A 22,371-nucleotide genomic window follows, 5' to 3' on the forward strand; every position below is an offset into this window, starting at 1 on the left:
TCAGGTGCCCTTTGATGAGCATTTTAATTCGGGACTCTAACAATATACGGAAACACCAATGTGGTCTATGAAAATACAAGTACATGCTACTCAAAACGAAGAGATTAGAATTTAATTTTCAAGAGGCATGGGCACGGGGATGGCAAACAACTTCACAACAATGACATCTCGGTTACCTACTGAGTACTTACTACTTGCTAGCACTCAGGCTAGATGCCAGACTAGAGAGGAGAGAAAGGAAAACCCAGTGTGGAATACAGGCAGGTGTCAGGTACACTGGGCTCCAAGCATGTCCACTTGTTCTACTTACCCTCATCTTAGTGACACCAGTTAGCACAGTGCCTGACCCATAGTCGATGTTCAAATAAAAGTTTATTAAACTGAGTCTAGTATACAATGGCTCCCCAGACTGAACTGGTGATGCACCATTAATCCTTAACTTAAAATATGATGACAAGAGTCATATGAATAGAAGCCTCCTTCGGGGAGTGCCCTTGGGTTAGGTGGTTTATACGACAACTAGGCTATGCCCCTCTCTCGCTCTCTCCTAAAAGTAACACTGGGATTTTTACATTCTACCCATACATTACAAAAAAGGAGACTAAGTTTCAGGCAAATTTGTCCAAGATCACACAATAATTTTAGTAGAATACCACAGAAAGTAGAGCCTTTTTTTTTCCCATTGAAAAACCCACAATGCTAAGGTGAGTAACCTGTAGGGCATTCAGGTTCTACTGACTAGCAGACAAAAACATCAGACAGCAAGCTGCTCAGAAGAGAACTGTACCAGATACTGCCACACCAGAAATAATCCGTTTATAAAGAGCACATGAAAATATGGGAGAGGGAAGAAAGAGTGAGTTTAGTATCATTTTCAAGCAGGAAGAAGCAAGCCTTATGGAGACACCAACAGTAAGGGGGTATGGGGAAGTTCTCAATGGAGACCAGAGACAGCTCGCTCTTGAGATCGCCTACAGCACAGGTTAGAAAGCCACAGTCCATACAACATAATTTCCATATTAACAATGAAGAAAATGAAACTTAAATATTTAGTGCATTCCTGGGGTGGGCTTGTAACCAACCTTTGTTCGTAACTGGTAGGTCCAAGGCCTGAGATCAGTTCTTCTGTTTCTAAAATGTCACACATTTCTAAACTCCAAATCATGTTTTTTTTCTCTTACTTATTTTTTGAGAAGACAGACCAGGTCAACTGCATTCCTTTATATCCCACCACAAAATGAGGGAAATGCCCAGTGGGTGGGCAGAATGGGAATAAAATCAAGTGGCCAGTGTTTGTTTGACTGGTTAGAGTCTGTTTCAATTCTTAAATAATTGTTAAATATAAATCAATCAATTATGGCTGTCAGTCTAGAAGGGGATGCTGAGTGGTAGGAATTCTCTTCCCTCATGATGCCGTGGGTGAAAGTTTCAGAAGGTTGGACGTCACTTTAGCATTCACTCCAGGTGAGGGCATGCATGGTGTTGCAATTAGTACCCTAAGCAGATAGTGACTGTTCAGAGTAAAGGTCTTAATACTTCACCCTGGATTTCCCAGAACCTAGCATAGTAAGCACTCTCAATACATATTTGCTGAATTACTTGAGAAACACATTTTTTCCCAATCTGGGAAGCCTTCGTCTACAGGGTCTTAACACCTCCCATGCCTGCCCATTTAAAAACAACAGCAACAGGGGGCGCCTGGCTGGCTCAGTGGATTAAGCCTCTGCCTTCAACTCAGGTCATGATCCCATAGTCCTGGGATGGAGCCCCTCATCGGCTCTCTGCTCAGTGGGGAGCCTGCTTCCCCCCCCCACCCCGCCTGCCTCTCTGCCTATTTGTGATCTCTCTCTCTGTCAAACAAATAAATAAAATCTTGACAAAAAAGATAAACACCAACAACATCATTTAGTTAGAGCTTCAGCTCTTTGACCTCTTTTGGTATGCGTCTTTACAATTCTTATCAGAGAGGGGCTACAACATTATTCACCATCAGAATGTGCTTTGTAACTGAGATATGCCAGCCCAGATGTGAATAAAAATATTTAAATAACATTTTTAAATGAAATTTTAAATAAACATTTTAAATAAAATTTAAATGAAAATATTTAACTGCTGATACGACACAGTCACCAACCAATCAAAACGTGTAGCAGTCAGGGGACCTTCCCAGTGGTGAATGTGGCACTGAGCTAACCTCCTTCCTTCGGACTAGTAACCCACTTTCCTGTTTCCCTAAATGGAGATTCTGTGTAGCAAAATTATATGAAATATGAATCATCATATCCTTAAGACACAGAGAAGTCACAGAAAATATCCAAATCTCCTTTGTATCTATTTCTAAATTTAATCTAAATTGACCCGAGTTACCAGATCTGACTTGAGCTTGAGGTGAGTTACAATGTCATAAACAGACTTAAGCTTCCATTCTCTATCCTGGACTCCTAACTAAAGACATATAAACCAACAAAGAAATGGGGTTTGAGTGAGACAGCCAGCAAGCCAGAGATGTTACACATTAACTGTCTCAAAAAGTAAGGCTCCAACTGAGCCTTTCATTTGTTTTAAGCCATTCTTAAAAGCTAAGACTTCAAAGGCAATACAATGCAATGGAAGAACCAAAAACAGAGCCTACTGGTCTCGGGTCCAATAACAAAAGCCTCCGAACACTGCAGAATTCTGAACATTTCTTAAAGCTTCCAAAATAACAGCACAGAGAACTTTTATTTTTCATTTGGGTTCCTTAATCTATTTAAACTACATGTAATTATTATGCAAACATTCTTTTTTAGAAAAACAGCTAACTTTGCAAAGGAATGGCTACAAAAGAAAACTCAATGTTTGCTTTTCCAGAAGTACTATGAAAAGAGATCCTTTCTTATTACCAGTGGAAAAAAAGAAGTGCAAAACCATTGTCAAAGAATGAGTCTTTGTACTTTAACTTAAATCATGTAAGAAATGATTATCAGAGAAAGAATGAATGACTTTTAGCTAAAAGCATAAATCACTGTTAGTATTAACACAGAGGTGGAACCATGGATGTCTTTTCCTTTCTAAGGGCCAGCAAATGCTTAAAAGACTAAGCAATATTCTAGCCTCTGTAGCTATAGTAATTCAAATGGTTTCGTTTCAATAAAAAAAAAAAAAAACAGCATATTGCTCACAAGACATTTCAAACCATATAACCACGAAACTGAACACAACCCTACAAAAACACAATATTCTTGAACAATAATTTTTCATGTAATGGTTCTAACAATATGCTGTGCTTGCTAAAACATCATTATTTACCTTATTTTAAATTCCACTAATAGTAACCAAGTAATATCCAGTGACACAGAGGACAGTCACAAGAATGGATTTCACTGATGTAAGAAACCAAGTAGGACTGCAGGACTGGACAATTATTTGATGTGGAATGGTAGTGAACACAAGGCAGGAGGGAGAGTAATGAGTTTCCTCAGTGGAGGTCATCAAGTATGGGTATAAACAACCAAATCTGAATACGACGGCTGAAACCAACTCAAAGGTCTGCCTGGCCACCACTTTCAACCATGGAATGTGCAATTTTTGAGAGTTACAGTTTTACCGATCTCTAACACCATGTAAGATTATCACAGGAATCACAACATTTCTCAACTGAGGAACTTTGCTGCATTTCATGGGTAATATCTCCAATCTAGCCTAGCAGCAAACCAAGAGAAGCTCTGATGGCCGTTATTTTCTATTTGAATAGACTGTTTATACTTACAAAGTGCTTTCCCATGATCTCAGTCTTAATTTAGTGTTCATGCTTGAGAAAGGAGGCTAAAATAAAGGGTAACAAATTAGACATTGTCCATTGCACGGCAAATGGTCAGGGGCAATATTTCTGAACTTTGACCACTCTAGAATAGAATGCTGGTCTACACGGTTATTATCTTGAATTTTATTACCTGAAGTAAGTTTTTCTCATTTTGATCCAACTAAAGAATGCTAACTACTGCCCTTCAAACACAACGTGAAAGGAAATTATTAAATAAATCCACCCAAAAAGAATACTGGATATTTCTTTAAGTGGGGGGGTGGTGGTGGTGGTGTATGCATCTGACACTCCAAATGGTGCCTACAGACATTCTGTAAGGTAACTCATTCAAAATATCCTCTTTACCAGAGGAATGAAGATTATCTAGTTGATGTTTTTTTTCCTTATTTTACTTATAAAAGTAAATACAACTTTATCCATCTACTTATGCATTTAAACACAGAAGCTGTGTGCATTTCTGTGTATGTACACATATTTGTATATCTGTGCATGTATGGACGACCTCTCCTGCTGTAGAAAGGACATAACTTGGGTCATAAAAAGACATAACCTATCAGATAAAATAAAGGTAAAAATCAATGGCAAGGAAGACAAGACAAAGGGAAAGTGAGGCAGGAAGGAAATGGCTTACTGACAAAGGTCAATTGTTTCAAGTGCCCCACTTGTCATCAGTGGCTGAGCCCGAAGAGCCTCTCTAATGACTGTCACCAGGGCTGATCAAACACAGCGTATGACCTGGAGATCAAGCACCTGATTGGCAAGAAATCCATCGTAAGCAGCTCTTCAGCTCGAGCATGGTTCATGATCATCGGCCCTGATGACGACTCTGAAATGCAAGGGTTAAGTGTAACCTGAATCATGACAGGAAAATGTATTTCCTTGCATCCTATTTTTTTGAAAATTGACAATTCATATAAAACATGTAAGGTAAAACTCCACATGGTCAGAAAATCTGATAAATTAACCTATTTCTTGACTAAACGGAAGATAGCCCAGTTACTGATTACTTGAGAGATACAAATCCCTGGCTTGTTAATGAATTTTTATGCAGAGATATTAAGTATCAAAAAACATGGAAGCAAGCAAAGTTCTAGGTCCCCAATAAGACAAAAAGGAACCCTATAATTCTCCCTCTTTTACACCACAGGGCTGAAAGGAACACGCCAAGGGTTTTAAATAGCCTTCATTTCACATGCCAACTCTGACGGTTATGTTGTGTAGGGAAGGATTCTGAAGCCCAGCCAGGCCTAGCAGGAATGAATGTTCTCATCAATTTATTAGCAATTCTGACAGGAAAGAGGAAATGAGGCGGTTCGTTGCCACTTACTTGTTTGTTCCTTATCTCAGTTCAATTTGCTGATGTTACTAATGACGACTTGGAGGCTTACAGTGGTTGGTGATTTATTTACCATTTCTTTTTAGATTTATTAATTTGTAGCCTGTCTTATTACAAAAACTATCTGGTATGTTACAGAAATACACAGAATAAGATAATAATAAATAGATAAGAAAAACAGGGTAAGAGAGAAAAAAAATACATATCCTGGGGGAAAACAAACTTTGTCCCTGTGGCAAATTCTAAAGCCTTCATTTTCACTACGGGCTTTTCTGGTGTGGAGTAATCCACTTTCACTGACGGATTAGTTGCTCACGTCAGTGAGTGTTTGTGCACATGCGCGTGTTGTGTGTGACATATGCGCCTCAGAAACAGGTTCCAGGTTCGGCTATCAAGGAAAGAATGCTTCTCCAGTTAGAGATTTGCACTCATATTCTGGCCTTTGTGCCACATAAAGAAGCACATATTCATACATTTATGGGTATTTGCTTATGATAAATAAAAGCAAAAATAAGCCAATCACACACTATGTTAGAGGGCAGTATTATGACAATTAAATAACACAAGGGAAAAAGGGGAATTGAAATTAACAATGTCAAGGTCAAATGGCCATAGATTACAGTTTTTAAAAAGGTAGCCAAGGTCGGCTCACTGAGAAGGTGACATGTGAACAAACTCTTGAAAGAGGAGAGGGAGTGAGGCAGGAGGACTGGGGAGGAGCAAAGCAGGGAGGGGAGGAAAAAGCGACACAGAGCTGGAAGCCAAAGCAGGCCTGGTGGGCTGGAGAAATCCTCAGGAGTCCTCCACAGCTGGAGTGAAGAAGTAGAGAGTGAGGGGAGACAAGGTCAGAAAAATACAGGGGAGCAACAGCAGATGATATAGGATTTTGCAGACATGTAAACTAAAACCGTTTGGGGTCAATGAGCTAGGGCATGTGAGTTTACCTGTCTTTGGAGACAAGGCCTACCTGTACATTTTGTGCAGATGAAGGCAGCATCAGGGTACACAGATGTTAGGCACATACCCAAAGATGTTTATCTTTATGGCTTATATTGGCCCACAACATGAAAGGACAGGCTCGGATTGTGACACATCCTGGCAACTGTGTCCGTGGGACAGCAACACTCCTAAGATCTTGCTGCTGGGGAGGTGTAGAAGTTAACAGCGATATGAGGGGAGAAGGAAGGTTGCCTGATTTGCTGCCATCTGAGATCATTTATCAAGTGTCACCTCCTCGTTTCTCTTCAATGTGTTATTAAAATTTTTCCTCCTGGACATCTGTGAGCATTGGACACACTGGAAGGGACACTGCTCTATAGTGTAACTGTCTGCACAAGCTCAGGGAAGGCTGATACTGTGAGAACAGACAGCCAAACAGAAAGGAAAGCAGAGGACAGTAGGAGAGGAAATGCACAGAAACTCTACTACGGTGACCTACTTCCAGAAGAAGAATGTTCCTTCAAGCTCAAATCTGGAAACTTATCAGTCACTCATAGTAGATAGAGAATGAAACAGATGCATAGCCCACAGGAGGTTTAGAAGCTAGAACCAAATATTTTAAATTGTGATTTATAAAGCCACTAAAAAGCAAATGAAATAAGCTCCTACAGCTAAAACACATATCTAGGCAACTTACTGAACGTTTTCAGTCTTCAAACACTAAAAAGAGGGACAATGAATTCAAGGCAATTGATTCAAGTCAATTCCAAGTGAGAACGAGTATCAGGAAAGCACATTAAAAAAATAAACAACTTCCTTTTACAAAAGACGTCAATCAAGCTAAGAGTTGCTGGAAATCATGATTTTGCGTATTTGGCGATTTTTCTTATTCAGTGACAGTCGAGGAACAGTTGTGCATTCACTTCTGTCTTCAGAGGGGCATGAAGAGAAGAGAGCAGATTTTCCTTTACAATGGAAATGCCATTAGATATTTTAAAATACCAGCAACCTCCAGCAGGTCACTTTGATAAGAAGGATTGCCTTACAAACTGACAAAAGTGGACCAAGCAACGTTCCACCTGCTGTGATTTTAAAAGGGGTAGTCAAAGACAGAGCATGGGAAGCATTTATTTCTGCCTCTTTCCAAAAAAGTTTGAGACTGCTGGCAAAAAATATACACCAACACCCCAAGACAGAAATGGATATGGAGAGTTCAAGGTGAAGGGAAAAATAAACCCAGGAGTAGAGCGTTACAAAGAGAGGCGAATTAGAAAGGGAGCTCCTGCCAACTGCCAACAGGGGATGCAAATTTGGCTCACAACTTCCTAGTTGTCAAAATTAAGAAGGAAATTATGAAACTGAATGTTCAGTAGAACAAAAGCAAGCCCAGAGCTTAGGGGAAGTTCATCTGGCCCAGCTTGAAGGCCAGAAGGAACTTCCTCCTGGGGGTCTCCCTAAGAGCCACCCCCAAGGTACAATATGTCAGATGACCACCGGGGGCCCGAGATTCCCCGGTGCCAAGGGTTGGGGGGGATTCCACGAGGGCAAACAGCTATGTGGTTCCCGTACTCTGTTCCTTGAGAACTGCGCTGTATCCAGGGATAAACTCCACACTCCCCAGGACAGCAGTTATCAAGTAAGGTTCTTGAAGAGATGCCTCAGGAGTTCCACCATTTTCTGTTTGAATTTTATTTCTTAGTCTTGAAATAAAATACCAACAGGAAATGTAAGCAAACCTTCGGCACAACATTAACACACTGACAAACCTTCCCATTAAGTCACTTCAAATGCCGACGCCGGGCAAATGTGTCCTCTGCCATCTCTCTGTGTACATTTCAACTTCTTAAAAATGAGTCACCGATTAGGAAAGTTAGAACTCTGCGTCGGCATTTTGGAGATTCAAGTTTGCGCATGCCCATTCCTATAAAACCGTACAAACGACCTACACACGCGTCACGCTCAAACAAATGACAGGAGCAGGTACAACGAGTTGGCGTCCACCCTCAGCCGCGACCCTACAGCTGGCTGCTACGACAATAAGCTGCCTACCATGGTGACTCATGATAGCATGACTTCATGAAGACTGGTAGAGACTGGAAGGGTTAGGTGCTCCTGGTCAGACTTCAGCATCTATCATGAGGCATTCGAACAGCTGCATTAATTGAGATCCAACATCAAAACAAAACATTCCTGGTTCTCCCTAGCTTCTGGATCTGATTACTTCAGGAAGGTACTGAGAGAGATCAGGCCCTGAGCCGAAACCAAGAGCCAGCAGCTTAACAGAATGCACCACGCAGAAGATGTCTCCCTGGTTAGTTTTAAAATGTTCTTTGTATTTATAAAATACATACTAAAAAAACCCCCAAAAACCAAAAAAAAACCATTCATTCGAAACATTTTTACGTTAAAGATTCCGTTAACAATTTCATTTTGCTAAGGGCTTTCCTACTAAAACAGTGTCTACACCGCCCTGCTGGGGAAGCTCTATCATGGATGTGGGGATATGGACCCAGAAACCGCTAGAGACTAGAGGGGTTGGGGGAGGCTCTCATTCCAACACTGAGCAGCCTCACCACGGGTGGACATACGAATCTAATCTAATAGTAATCTCATCGAATATAAACATTCCCCTTTTCTGTGTTGCCAGGACAAGGCTGGGAAGCTCGGTGATGAAAAAAAGAACTACAGATCCTTCAGGCCATTTTTCATAAACCTAATTTCTTCCAACAGCTTTTGACCAGAGGTGGCAGTGGAGAGGTTAAAGTTACGTTCTTTGGCAGGAAATTGAAGTACAGATATTTCCTACTCCTGAGTAAGGAAGGGCAGAGTTTATGATTACTGTGAAAGAGGCAAATCAGGATGGGGTGGGGGAGGGGTGTTGCCAGAAACAATGGGATTTATTCCTAGGATTGCCACCTCCTAATTTTGACTCAAAGAAGGTCATTTAATCCTCTCTGAGCCTTCTCTGAGTTTTATCAATTTTAATATGAAGGGACTAAATCAGAACCTCTTAAGTGGGATGGAACCCAGAAACTTCTGGGAGGCTTAAACAATGCACAATGGTAGCAGTAACCTTAATACATACCAGGAAGTGCGGAGAGCACTCTACACCCATTAGCCCTTTAGTTCCCCCACTAGAACCTCGTCTTGTAGGTACTCTTAGTACCTTGATCCTACAGGTGAGGAAGCTACAGCACAGAGAGGTTGAGAAATTTGCCTCAGGAAGTGGCAGAGCCAGATGAAAGGCTCCAAGGACTGTGCTCGTTAGTACAACTCTATGTCAACACCGCCACTCTCCATAGCTGGCTCTCCGAATCTTCTGACTCAGAAACTGAAGGGCCCAGACCGCCATGCAATTTTTAATTCTGGTGAGCACTTCTCGTCAACAGCCATTTGACTAGAAGAGATGTAAAATTCTGTGATTCAGACTGGAGAGGGGGAAAAAAAAGGCAATAAACTTTTTAATTAAATAAATGCTCAAATTCTTTTGTCTCAAAACTCTGAGTCAAAATTAAATGGATTTTTATCAGCTAATTGCATGGTATCAAACAAAAAAAGATAATGAATAAAGGGATAGTAGGAAAAATGGAAGAAATGAAATGTTATCTAGCCAGCTAAGTAAAACGACTACACAGGGCCTTTAAGTAGATTAAGTACTGGACCAAAAGCTATGCCTATAAAGGGGCAATAACAATAATATTTTCATAATTCATGGCTTAGATTTAAGGGTGACAATGCAACATTTTGGAAAAAAACCTGGAAAGGATCTGTGCTCCTGTCCAAATGGGCTGGCAGCCTAATTTGTTTCTAGGATCACAAATGACTGCATCTTTGTTTCATCGTTAAAGAAACACGCCTGATGCTATCAGACACTGGCCTTCGCAAAGCTGAAACTCTCAAACTATGCATGTAAAGCGTGGATATTCAAAAAAGGCTGGTTTTTCATAAAGATTCCCTCTTGACATTTGACACTTAGCAGAGGCAGGAGGCAGGAAAAAGCCATGGGACAAAGAGAAAAAAAAAAGAAGACAAGTGACCCTGGCCCCACAGACAATGTGGACAAGCTTAAACCTGGGACAGCCAAGTCACCAAGGGCACAGCCAGAAGAGCGAGCCTGTGTCCCCGGGTAAAGCCACGAACTTGGTCAGGTTTGTCTGTGTTATGAGTGTACTTCCTCACTAATTCTAGAGCCCCATTTAGGGAAACTCATCCTCCTCTCCTCCCACTCCATCCCACATCTCTGTTACAAAACCTCTTCTTAAAAGTCTCCCAATATGAAACCACATGATCCTATCAAGGGAGTTGCAAAGCACTTTATCAAACAAAAAGCAACCTTTAAAAAGTTTTAAGCCCCAAATACTGAACTATAAAAATTTAAGAAGATAATTACTTGTTGGAGGAATAGATAGATATTACTGTTGACCATGAGGACTATATTGACTGCAAGTTTCTAATATACACGATTCCACTGGTGAATAAACATGGGTAATCACTAGTCTCTCTCCTACACTGAAGATTCCCTAGTCTGGAACTGATGCACTATTTCCATTTAATAAGAACACCAACTCATAAAGCAAATAGGTACTCAATTTGAAAAGTTTCCTGAGTGGATGAGAATTTCCAGGCAAGAAGAAAAATAAGCTCTTCCTCCTGATTCCCTTCATCCGTAATGGTATCAAACTCCTGGTTTCCTAGACTCAAAGTCTTACACTCATCTTTGTCCTTGGACCCACTCCCTTCTTCCCATTCCATCAAGGGCAAACCCCAAGGCAGTAAGCATCATCTACTGTCCTACTCCCAGTGTAGTACAAGCCTTCCTCTGGCATTAAAATTCCTCATGGTTTGGTCTTAGTGAAAACGGCAGGTGGCCAGGATAGTCCTGGCTTTACAGGGAGCTACTCATCCCATTCTGAAGACTTAGTCAAAGGCCAAGCTTTTCCTGATGCCCCCCAATCACATGCAATTACTCCCCATTTTGTAACTTCTGTAGTATCTTCTGCACTCTCCTATGACCCATTACATTCTGGCCTATGTGATGTGTGATGTTTATTTTCTATGTAAGACAAGTACCTCTTTGGGGGCCAGAAATGTGTCTGGGGCAACATCTAGCCAGATCAAAGGCAGGGTACTTAATAAAGAATGGGATTTCCCCACTCAACTCTGTTCAATTTCTCCTCAAAAGGGGCTTGGCCTTATTTATGCTAATAGCAAACTATAATGCTCTCTTGAGTCCATTATTTTCTAAAGTAGTGCTGTCTGATTTTGTCAGACACTGATCCCTGCAAGAATGTTTCTTCCCGTAGAGGCACTAACTCCAGGCACCAAGCAGATGCCACATTAGGTCCCCTCCGTGTGCTGTGTGATCTTGGGGAGCTGCACATGCTTCAGCTAACCAGGAGTTGAGTTTCGTAGAGCCAGCTACATGGAAACAGATTACTTGGTTAGATGTCAAGAGAAACGAGTTCCTCCTCTGTCCTTCTGCCTTTACTTTGAAATTTGATCCTATTGGCTATTTAAGTGCACTTAAGGAAAGCTGATTTTCCTAACAAAATCTTACTGTGACTATCACAGCTGTGTGTCTCTTCTAGGGTTCTGGCGAAATGAGTCTTCTTGTATCTTGTGGTCAACAGAGGAGCACGGATGCTGGTGAGGGGAGGATGGAGGTGATGAGCTGGCATTTGGGGTGTACAGGGAGAACACAGGGGTTCAGGGGATGGTCTCTGGAGTTGGACCGTCTGAGTACAAGTCCCAGCCCCACCATTATCAGCTGTATTCTCCTGAGTCATTAGAGAAAGAACCCTCTCTCCATTTCATCTTTAAAACAAGGACAATACCATGGCTCAGAAAGTTGTTCGTGGAATTAAATAATAAATTGACAGAGATATTGGCACACAGTAAGCATGTGACAAAGATGAGCTGCTGGCATTACATGGGTATTTACACATTATACAGGTTTTTATCTCTCACATGCATTCACTTTGAAATGAAGATGAGGAAAGGTGAAGAAAGAGACTGCAAATTTCTAAGGTACGTGATCACCCAATAAAGAAATTCTAAGTCTAACCAAGCACAAAGGCCAAATCAAGATTTTAAAGGCTTTTATTCCTGATGACACTACCTTCACTTTCATAGATGGTTAAATAGCCCCAGCCTATTGCTACAGAAATCTAAGGTTCCTATTAAGGAAAATGGAATGAACATAAAGTAAATTCCAACTGCTCACAGAGAGAAAGAGTGGTTGCTCTTTTAAAAATTCTTGTGGGTATGGCCATTACCTTCAGTGCTGGCCTCCAATGAGATCCTGCTAAGGCCAGTATGAACACTGGTGTGCTAAAAGTTTGTGCGGTATTTGGGCGAGACAGGGGAAAATGGCTCTAATCACAGACAAGAATAACAAAAAGGAATCCTAAAGAAAAATGCCAACTGACAATAAGGAGGATGGGTTAAATCTCTAAATATGCATGCTTATCAGCCAATTTTATACCGAGGATAAATCAGACAACAGACATCACTGAAATTTTCTGCCAAAATATCAAATATTGGCAACAATTAATATCTGCAGTTTCATGTCCTTATGACAAAGACACTGTAAATCTCTTAACTATAATTAGTTTTAATTTGGCTGCAGCATATATTTGACTCGTGGAGAGATTAGGCAGAGAAAAGTTGAGTCATGTAGCCCATCACCCACAGTCCGCATTTCAAGAAGGTTTTTGTTCTAATTGTATAGCAGTAACTCTCAAGGAGGGATTAAGTATTGTGTTAATTTTTGAAAACTGTCCACCACTTAATAAAAACCAACTGGTAGTTCAGATGATCAAAGTGAAGGAAGAGCTGAGAGAGGTCTAAGAAAGAGATGGTTCTCTACGGGAAAGGAGGTATTTGTATGTGGCTTTTTTTTTTTTTTTTTTTAATGCTAAAATTACTTTTGTGAAATTCTGGGATTTCCAAAGTCGTTAGACTGTATCTTGGCATGTCAAAGATCTACTGTACAGGCCAGAGTTCTTTCTCACCATGAATGGAAATGAAACAACATGAACAAGAAAATGGTTCTTTATGGCACAATCAAGAGATGAATGAGTAAGAAAAAGATGAAGTTACATATACTGTTGGTCTTAAAATCACAAATCTGTTTTGACTTGTTTTCAGAAAAAAATCACAAATATGAATTCTGGCTTAGTCTCCAATACATCATGTTTTGCTCTTTGAATATAGAACCTTACTGGAATATTGTCCATTAAGAGAGACTTAATTACAATTAGTAATACAATATTTGTTACTCAGAAGGTTGGGTTGCCTTTTTAAACGAAAGAGACAAAGTCTGAAAACTTCACATCTTAGAACACACTTTTCACCAAAATGCCCAAGTTCCTTTGCCTAAACCCTCAGTGAGTTATTTATTATGTGACATCCTACTACACTAGCAATAACAGGAAAAAAACCAGGTCCCAGAAACTATTCGTATTAGTATTTTAAGAATCTTCTAGATCAAGCAGGAACTTTCAAGAAGCTAAAAATTAGCTGCTTTATAGAACAAAAACATTAAGAACCTTATTAAAAGAAATCCTGTTATTCATAAGATAAATGATATCTGTACATGGGCTAGAAGCTATAGAATAGTAATAAAAACAAAAGTGGCATGCATTTTTCATGGTTAACTCTACAAAACTCATTATAACTCAATTTCACTTTTTGGGAAGTTTTTTTTTTTTTTTTTAAGATTTTATTTATTTATTTGACAGAGAGAGATCACAAGTAGGCAGAGAAACAGGCGGAGAGAGAGAGAGGAGGAAGCAGGCTCCCTGCTGAGCAGAGATCCTGATGCGGGGCTCAATCCCAGAACCCTGGGATCATGACCTGAGCTGAAGGCAGAGGCCTTTGCCCCTGAGCCACCCAGGCGCCCCGATTTTTTTTTTTAAGTACATCAGTCAATAAAGAAAAGTACCGTTTTTTAAGAGACACACTTAATGAGAGAACAACTATCTTTCTGCACTCTGTGTTTCTGTCGACTTAACTTTCTCTTTCCCTGACTTTCAAAGGAATCTAAGAGATGAAAATTTGCTAGATACCGTTTTCAGTAGTCTTATAAAATACAATTTTTAAAAAACCTAAAAATTCAGATGGGTTTGGAATACAACAGAGCTCAACATATCCACGGCTCAATTATCTGAGATAGTCAATAGTCTGAGATAGTCAATAGTCAACGAAAAAAATGGTCTGTTGGTCTTTCATTATTTGGTGTGTGTGAGTAAAATAAAACACAATCGACCACCAACACGATCAGTAAGACACGACTACAACTTGCCTGGAAAACAACACTTGAGAGTGAATTATAACTTAAGGAGAGATCACTTCCTTGTATCAGCTTCTAATTTAACCCTACACCAAGAGTGTAGGGTGAGTAAAACTCATAGTCCTGACTTTGGAATGATGCCCCATGTAGGCAATAAAGCCTTTGGTTTGTGTCTTTCATGTCTGTATAGCTATCTGAATACATGGTATAGAATTCATGGAGAGAGAGAGAGAGAGAGAGAGAGTGTGTGTGTGTTTCTTTTCTTAAAAAATGCAGTATCTCAGGGTATGTTCAGACTTCTGGGACTGAGTCATCTGGAAATACCTGAATGACCTTGGATCACCTAGCTCTACAATTTCTCTTCAATATGGAAGTGAGAACCAGTTCTGTCTTGGGTGGAATGATATTTCTTCACAGGATCACTGTTTTGAACTTTTATCCTTCTCATGTTATATAATTTCCATAAACTGTAGAAGATTTCCTATTTACCTAGGATTTCAGGATATTGGATCGAGCAGGCTCACTGTTACTTTCAGAGTAAACACCGAAGGTAACCTCCTAACTGGGTAAATGTTTTTAATATTCATCTTACTAGAACCTTTCATCTTGCTGAAAGTAGTCTAATCATTTTGGATTACAGGGAAGATCATTTTATTTCATTTGTAGAGGAAAAACAACTTTAAAGATTTTATTTTTTATATTATTATTATTTATTTGAAAGAGAAGATAAGAGAGCACAGGAGAGGGGAGGGTCAGAGTAGAAGCAGACTCCCCACTGAGTGGGGAGCTTGATACAGGACTCGATCCTGGGACTCCCAGATCATAACCTGAGCGCCAAAGGCAATCACTTCATCAGCTGATCCACCCCAGCACCTGAGGAAAAACAACTTTCGGCAAATAGATTTCTAAAAGAAATTTTCGAGTTAGAGAGACAAATAAAGATATACAGAGAAAGAATATAATCATTTCAAATTGTCCATTTTCCTGATAGTTGCCCTAATTTCTTTTCTGGTGCTTTCTCTCTGAGTTAATGCAACTCAAGTTTTCCCTTTATTTAGAGCTAAAACCTTACAGTCATTTTTTTTTTTTTTAAGATTTTATTTATTTATTTGTCAGAGAGAGAGGAGCGAGAGTGAGCACAGGCAGACAGAGAAGCAGGCAGAGGCAGAGGGAGAAGCAGGCTCCCCGCCAAGCAAGGAGCCCGATGTGGGACTCGATCCCAGGACACTGGGATCATGACCCGAGCCGAAGGCAGCTGCTTAACCGACTGAGCCATCCAGGTGTCCCTTACAGTCATTTTTAATCATGCTCAAGTCCCGACGTTCTATCTCCAAGACACCCTCGTGCAGCCCCAGCACCTTCTCCTCTTCCTACTTCCTATCCCTGTCCTAGCTCAGGGCTCCATCTCCTCTCACCTATGAGAGTCTCCTCCAACCCAACCTTCCTACTTTGGGTAGAATTATCATTCCAAGAGAGAAAGAAAAATAAACAAACATCGGATTATGCTTCTCTTCCACTATAAGCGCTAACTCCTCTGCAAGTGAAGATAAAAAATCCAAACATTTCAGCTTATTATGCAAGGTGCTAATGCTATGCCCCAACCTCTACCTCCAGCCCCACTTTGCCCCATAACCACATTCTTCACCCTGGTCACCAGAAGCCTTGCTAACTAATAACTGCTCAACGACAACTATCTACCAAGAATGGTTCGGTGCGCTTTCTTAAACAGCCAGGCACTGTCCTGCCACGTGGGCACTTTCTGAGGCCTGGAAGACACTATTATTTTCACCCTGTGAGAAATCGTCCCAGCCCTTCAAAGTCGAGATGCCCTCTCCTCCTAAGAGTGACCCCAGTGCCTTGGAGTCAAGGTTAACAAAGTCTTCCTCTGACTTCTCACAGAACACTGCACTGATTAAAACATTTACTTTATTCAGTCTTCATTAGGTTTGGTTGTTTAAGTCTACCTCTGCTGACCATATTGTTTTTCTGTTTTGCCTTTTTTTAAGAGTTGTATTATATTCAAAAGAATAAGGCAGACTTGCAGAAAACAGAAAACAAAGGACAGGAAATGAAATATATTGGGTATTACAACCAGGGAAATGAATGACATTCAAAAAACATTTCCTTTTAATTAGTAACAGACTAAAATACTGTAAGCTAGATTTAATTTCACATTTACACTGAAATCATGTTTTATTGCACATTGAAATGAATTAGGTATCTATTGAATGAAAGAACAAAAAATGGTTGACCAAAATTGGTTTGGGAATGAGAGAAAGGATACAGAAGGTAAGAGGAGCAGAAATGCCTTCTCTTGTTTTAATATCAATAGACTCTCTCTGCTTCAAGATAAGTTGATACACTGATTCATCTAGACTTTTCCGTGAGATTTCAATACCATAGTAACCTCTAAGCTACTTTGCCATAGCCAACAGAGACACGTATCTGCTCCTACTGCAAACCAGAAAAAACGATGAACCAAACCTTACATCCAAATATTGCTTTTAAATCTTCAGAAAGGACAATTTGGACACAATGGAAAATTTACATGCTATAGTCATTATTATGACAAAAAAAAATCAATCATGAAGCTGAAACCAGTCTTTTCCAAGTGCAAGAAAAAAACCTCAAGACGGTGGAGAGTTATGTAGCTATGGTAACATAACCCACTTCCCTGGCTTTCCCAGCTTTCAGAATCAGAATCTTGTACCCCATTCCCATAGTTTTAAATGTAGGATTACATATAATTTAAGTTTACAGTAGTAGTTAGGGTTTTGAGAAGCAAAGACACAGGCACAAAGGAGACTAATATTTGTTCAATGACGACTATGTTCTAGGCAGCAGACCAGCTCCATTCCTCAAATAACTTGATTTAATCCTAATCACAACTTCATGATTTAAACCTTCTTTGACCCATTTCACAGGCTCCTAAGAATCAGGAGGCAAGGAGCCTACCACTGTGGTTGGTAAGTCTAGGGTACCAAACATTTACCATGCTGACCACCGTGATCTCATAAAGTAGGTAAGAAATCTATGAAAATGAAACATAGGGGCACCTGGCTGGCTCAGTCAGTAAAGCATGGGACTCTGGATCTCAGCGTCATGAGTTCAAGTCCCACATTGGCTGCAAAGTTCACTTAAAGAAATAGGCTTAAAACAGGGTGGGAGGTTGGGGTACCAGGTGGTAGGTATTATAGAGGGCACAGATTGCATGGAGCACTGGGTGTGGTGAAAAAATAATGAATACTGTTTTTCTAAAAGTAAATAAATTGGAAAAAAAAAAAAGAAATAGGCTTAAAACAAAAAAGATGATGTACTGCTAGCATTATATACCATCACAGACACACTGCGGGACAGTGGAACAAGCACCTGGAGAGCAGAACCATATGAAAATAAGATGCTGATTGTGAGGCGGTGACACAGAAAAGGAAACTAGGAGAATTTAGTGTGGTCCAAGCACGGAGGAGGCAGAATGAGTTTGGCCTTCGCACTGGCCTTGAAGAATCAAAAGGGGGGAATGGGGAGGCGCCTGGGTGAGGCAGCTGCGGGAGCAAATCGTTCTCACTTGTCACAATGTGGGGATGAACGGAGAAAACATTCAATTCTTCTGGCAGTGAGAAGGAAGAAGAAAGGCCACAGAACCTGCAGGACTTGGAGACTAAGAGGGTGACAGGAAATACTCAACCACTGCTCCAAAGCTTTAAGGTGAGGTGAGAGTTAAATTTAGAAACACCATCGTCTGGAGAGGAAGGAGGCAGTGTTGAATTTGAGGTGATAAAAGGAGACTGGGAAATGCCTAGAAAATGGGGACAGTAGAGAAAAGTCTTACAGGAAAATGAGGCTATAGAAGAAGGAGCCCAGAACTGGAATCCAAAGAGCAAAGAGTTGAGGAGAATGGGTAAGAGTAGGAAAGAGCCAGAGAAAAGACTGCTGTATGTCCCACTTCCGCATAACACGTCAGAAACATTATCATCAATGTTAAGGACCAAATAAGGTAAGATGGATGGAAGATGCCAGCGCAGTTTCAGGTGAGAACTTGAAAGCAAAATGCCAAGGTTAAGGTGACAAAGGAAGTGGCAACAACAAGAGCGCTCGGCTCATCTGTCCAGCAAATTCACCTGAGAAGTTTGAAAGAGAGAAATAAAATGGTACCAAAGTCAAGCAAAGTCATCTGTTTGGCTGGATATTAGAGAAGGGAGAGAATTCAGACTGTCTGAGGTCCTGGGGTAACAGATCAATCCTTCCTGTTACCCAGATCATTCCATTCCCCAAACTTGCTGGTAGCTGTGCTGATGGACTTTCTGAGCAGGAAACTCCTCAGAAACAGAAGCCAAGTTGCAGCAGCCTCCAACAGTCATGAGGCTCCAACCTCCTTTCCTACACACATCCACCACAGTTCAGAAGTTTCCCAGAGCTGGTCCACTTCTCTCATTAAATCCTCCTGGAGAATGCATCTACTTCCAACCCCTATCAGCTTACCACTGCAGCCACTATCCCATCTCCACCTGGTTCTTGACCAGCCTAGCCTCTGTGGGTACCCTAGGAACGCAACTGGTCCCTCCAGCTGGAGCCTTGTCCTGTGACCTTAACCACGGTGATCTGTACTTCCAGAGTCAGGAGTCTTTATCTGACTTGGGGTGAGGATGCTTTCTCACTCACCACCGTTTCTTCTAACACAGCATGTGAATATCCAACTCCAAACATAGCTTTTTAAAAATATTTTTTGCTTTCCTCTCCAGTTTTCACAACCCTTTTATCATTCTTGCCTTAGACTCATGCAGTGTTTGTATGGAACTAGGTCACTACTACAAACATTCTTAAGAATCTTTTCCCATCTTTCTTTTGGACAAGCCTCTGAAATAACCAACACCCCCCCCCCCCGGGGAGGGGTGGCCAAGTTACCTGTTTCCATTGTTGCTCCTCCTGCCATTCATCCCACTGGGTCGATTTGAAATTACAGCGCTAAATTTGTAATTCGAAAACATTTTTTTTTCTTTTTTAGATTTCTGAATTTACACCTATCTTTTCTGAGAACTTTTGATACTGACTTTTCTAAAAAAATCTCTAATTATGTCCACTGGGTTTTTTAGGCTGTAGGATGAGTCACTTTTCCCATAGGATGAGTCACGTACATATCACCAACTAGTTAGTAGTCTTTATTGGAAACAATTAAGCCCAGAACAGGAATGCTCTTTTTTCTCTCCCTCTCTCTATATTCTAAAACACAAAATTCCAGCAAGTCAAAACTGGTACTTCTTAGAGGCTCTGTGGTAAATGGAATGAAGCTTTCAACAGATATAGCTGTGGTCCCCCCTCTACATAACGCAGATCAGGAATACCACCTTTGGAACTGAGTATCAAACCTGGGGTTTTGCCGACACTAGGGAAGTGATGGGGCCAAATGTTTATCGCTGCTATTGATAACAGCAAACAGACTGAAACATATTAAGATAATCCACATACGTTCAAGAGACCGAGAACCAAAAAAGGGTAAATTTTCTAGGAAAAGTGATGATGGAATATGATTTTACTCAATAATAAAAATTATCAGTTTCACTTTTCAAGTTCACATTTACTTTACCTGGAACATGGCATTACTCTTACTATTTTATGGTTACTGAACTCTGTTCTTGATGTTAAAACTCACCTTACATGCTTCAAAACCAGCTGAGGGACTCTTTGTCTTTTGAAATCCTCTCTCCTTTCTCTTATACCTCAAGAACTTGAGGGTTAGCTTCACTCTTGTGTGTCCTACAGTTTTATTTTTAGCTCCTTAGACTTTATGGCGCTCTATCTACCTGTAATTATGCTGCAAAGGCACAAGAAGACGCCAGTCAAGACCAGCAGCAGACAAGATAGCAGAAGGCCTATTTGTGGTCTTGAACAGCTGCAAGAGAGCAGGGCACGGCTGGCCCAGTTCCCTCTGCCTCTGGCCACGCGTGACTAACCCCGAGGGCTAGACTTGCTTTCGACTGTAGTCCCTAGCACCCGACTGCCTGACGGCAAAGGGCTTCGGTCAAAGTCTGAGAAGGCTGGGGCGCCTGGGTGGCTCAGTGGCTCTGCCTTCGGCTCAGGTCATGATCCCAGAGTCCTGGGATCGAGCCCCGCATCAGTCTCTCTGCTCAGCGGGGAGCCTGCTTCCTCCTCTCTCTCTGCCTGCTAATCTGCCTACTTGTGATTTCCATCTGTCAAATAAATAAATTAAAAAATTTTAAAAAGATGAACCATGAGAGACTATGGACTCTGAAAAACAATCTGAGGGGTTTGAAGTGGCGGGGGGGTGGGAGGTTGGGGTACCAGGTGGTGGGTATTATAGAGGGCACAGCTTGCATGGAGCACTGGGTGTGGTGAAAAAATAATGAATACTGTTTTTCTGAAAATAAATAAATTGGAAAAAAAATAAAAATAAAAATAAAATTGCCGATTTCTGCAAAAAAAAAAAAAAATCTTAAAAAAAAAAAAAAAAAAAGTCTGAGAAGGCTGATCAAAAGGGGAACCCAGGAAAGGCACAGGGAGAGTGCTAGTGCTAAGAGCAGCGGCCTTAGAAGAACTCTCCGGACCCTAAAGAACACCACCCACCACCCCACCCTTCCCTCTACAAACAAAACAAAGGAAAACCACCGCCACCTCCTTATGGAAGGCCAGATGTTCCTTTCAGTTCCAATTTAGAAATACTGCCCAAGTTCTCAAACAATCTTTTTCCTAAAATATAAGTAACAAATCTGTATTTTTACCCAGGACAACAGAAAGGAGATGCCATTCATCAGATGTTGGCAAAGGGGAATATTTTTCAGGGACTAGGAAACATTCTTGAGTGGACATCTTCTTCCATGGTTATGTAAAACTTTTTTTTTTTTGGTAGGGGCCATTATTGTCTTTGGATACATAAAAGCTGTTGTTAGATGTGGAGGCCTTTAGGGCTCAGAGTGATTAATCTTTACACAATGGTCCGTGCCGTGTACAGTTAGTGCTTCTGGCGCCTTGATTTACATTAGTGCTTTCTTACTTGGTGAGTTAACGTCATTTGCCAAGTAACATATTTATAACCGTTTTTTTCAACATTAGCATATAATGCATATTTACTTTGGAACCTTACGCACATGCACACACTTCTTCACAAGACTCAAGAGAGGGTGGCGATGAGAAAAGAAAGAGGAATTTTGGAAATTAGAATTCCCCAACAGTGGGGGTTAATAAACCAGACCACAAAGCTGTAGGCGCTAGTGAAGACACAATATTACTTCCCGGCTAACATTAAGAGGCTTACACACGTCTGAGATACAGTCAGATGGTAACTACCTTTCAGACAAATGGTAACAGCCAAAGTTTCTCTTATTATGGGACAGACTGGCCCCCAGAGGCACTACCACAGAAAAAAAAGATAAGCAGCCCTAAAAAGGATCCAGCCATTAAGTTCTGCAAAAATTCTCGTTTTACCTCTTCTATGCCAATACAGTCAAATTCTGCCAAGAAGATGTTCCCATATTTATTTTGTCATACAAGCATTCTGTTGATGCTAATGCTGGGTCCAAGGACTGAAAACGTGGAACCGTCATCCTCGTCATCCTCATCCTGTCGGCAATGAGAGTTCACACGTGCACTAACTGCCTGTTGTACGGCAACTGATAACCCTTTAGACTATGATAAAGGATAAAAGAACTATCTGTTGGCTGAAAACAACCAAGGAGAGTAGCTACTTACGGCTGACACAGCTTCACCAGGTCCTGGTCTGTGGTGTTGGGAGGCAGCCCTCGGATATAGAGGTTCGTTTTGCTCAGCTGGTCCCATCCTGAGTTGCTACTGCTGCTGCTGTTGTTATTACTGCTGGTGGTGCTGGGGCTGGGAGGGGCCATGGGGTGGGCTGGGACCAGAGACTGCTGAGAGACAAAGACGGGGAGCATTAGAACACCAGCTGCAAGAAGCGTGGCGCCATTCACAGGCCCTATGACCTCCACCACAGAACAGAAATACAGATCCCCCTCAGCGACTTTCATAGACACA

The 22,371-nt window shown here is 41.0% G+C and overlaps 1 protein-coding gene across 9 annotated transcripts in view; it reads right to left on the minus strand.

Annotated features, from left to right (window-relative positions):
* RBMS1 (RNA binding motif single stranded interacting protein 1) overlaps window positions 1–22,371 on the minus strand; it is a 213,270-nt gene that overhangs the window by 69,691 nt on the left and 121,208 nt on the right. For 6 of the 9 annotated variants that reach the window (XM_044242183.1, XM_044242187.1, XM_044242189.1 and 3 more), the window contains exon 2: window positions 22,072–22,247. In XM_044242183.1, the coding sequence (XP_044098118.1) occupies window positions 22,072–22,247 (176 nt within the window). The remainder of the gene's footprint in view (window positions 1–22,071; window positions 22,248–22,371) is intronic. The other 3 variants (XM_044242184.1, XM_044242192.1, XM_044242188.1) reach the window with 1 other exon arrangement.

Source organism: Neovison vison, chromosome 3 (genome assembly GCF_020171115.1).
Source record: "Neovison vison isolate M4711 chromosome 3, ASM_NN_V1, whole genome shotgun sequence".
Lineage (NCBI taxonomy): Eukaryota > Metazoa > Chordata > Mammalia > Carnivora > Mustelidae > Neogale > Neogale vison.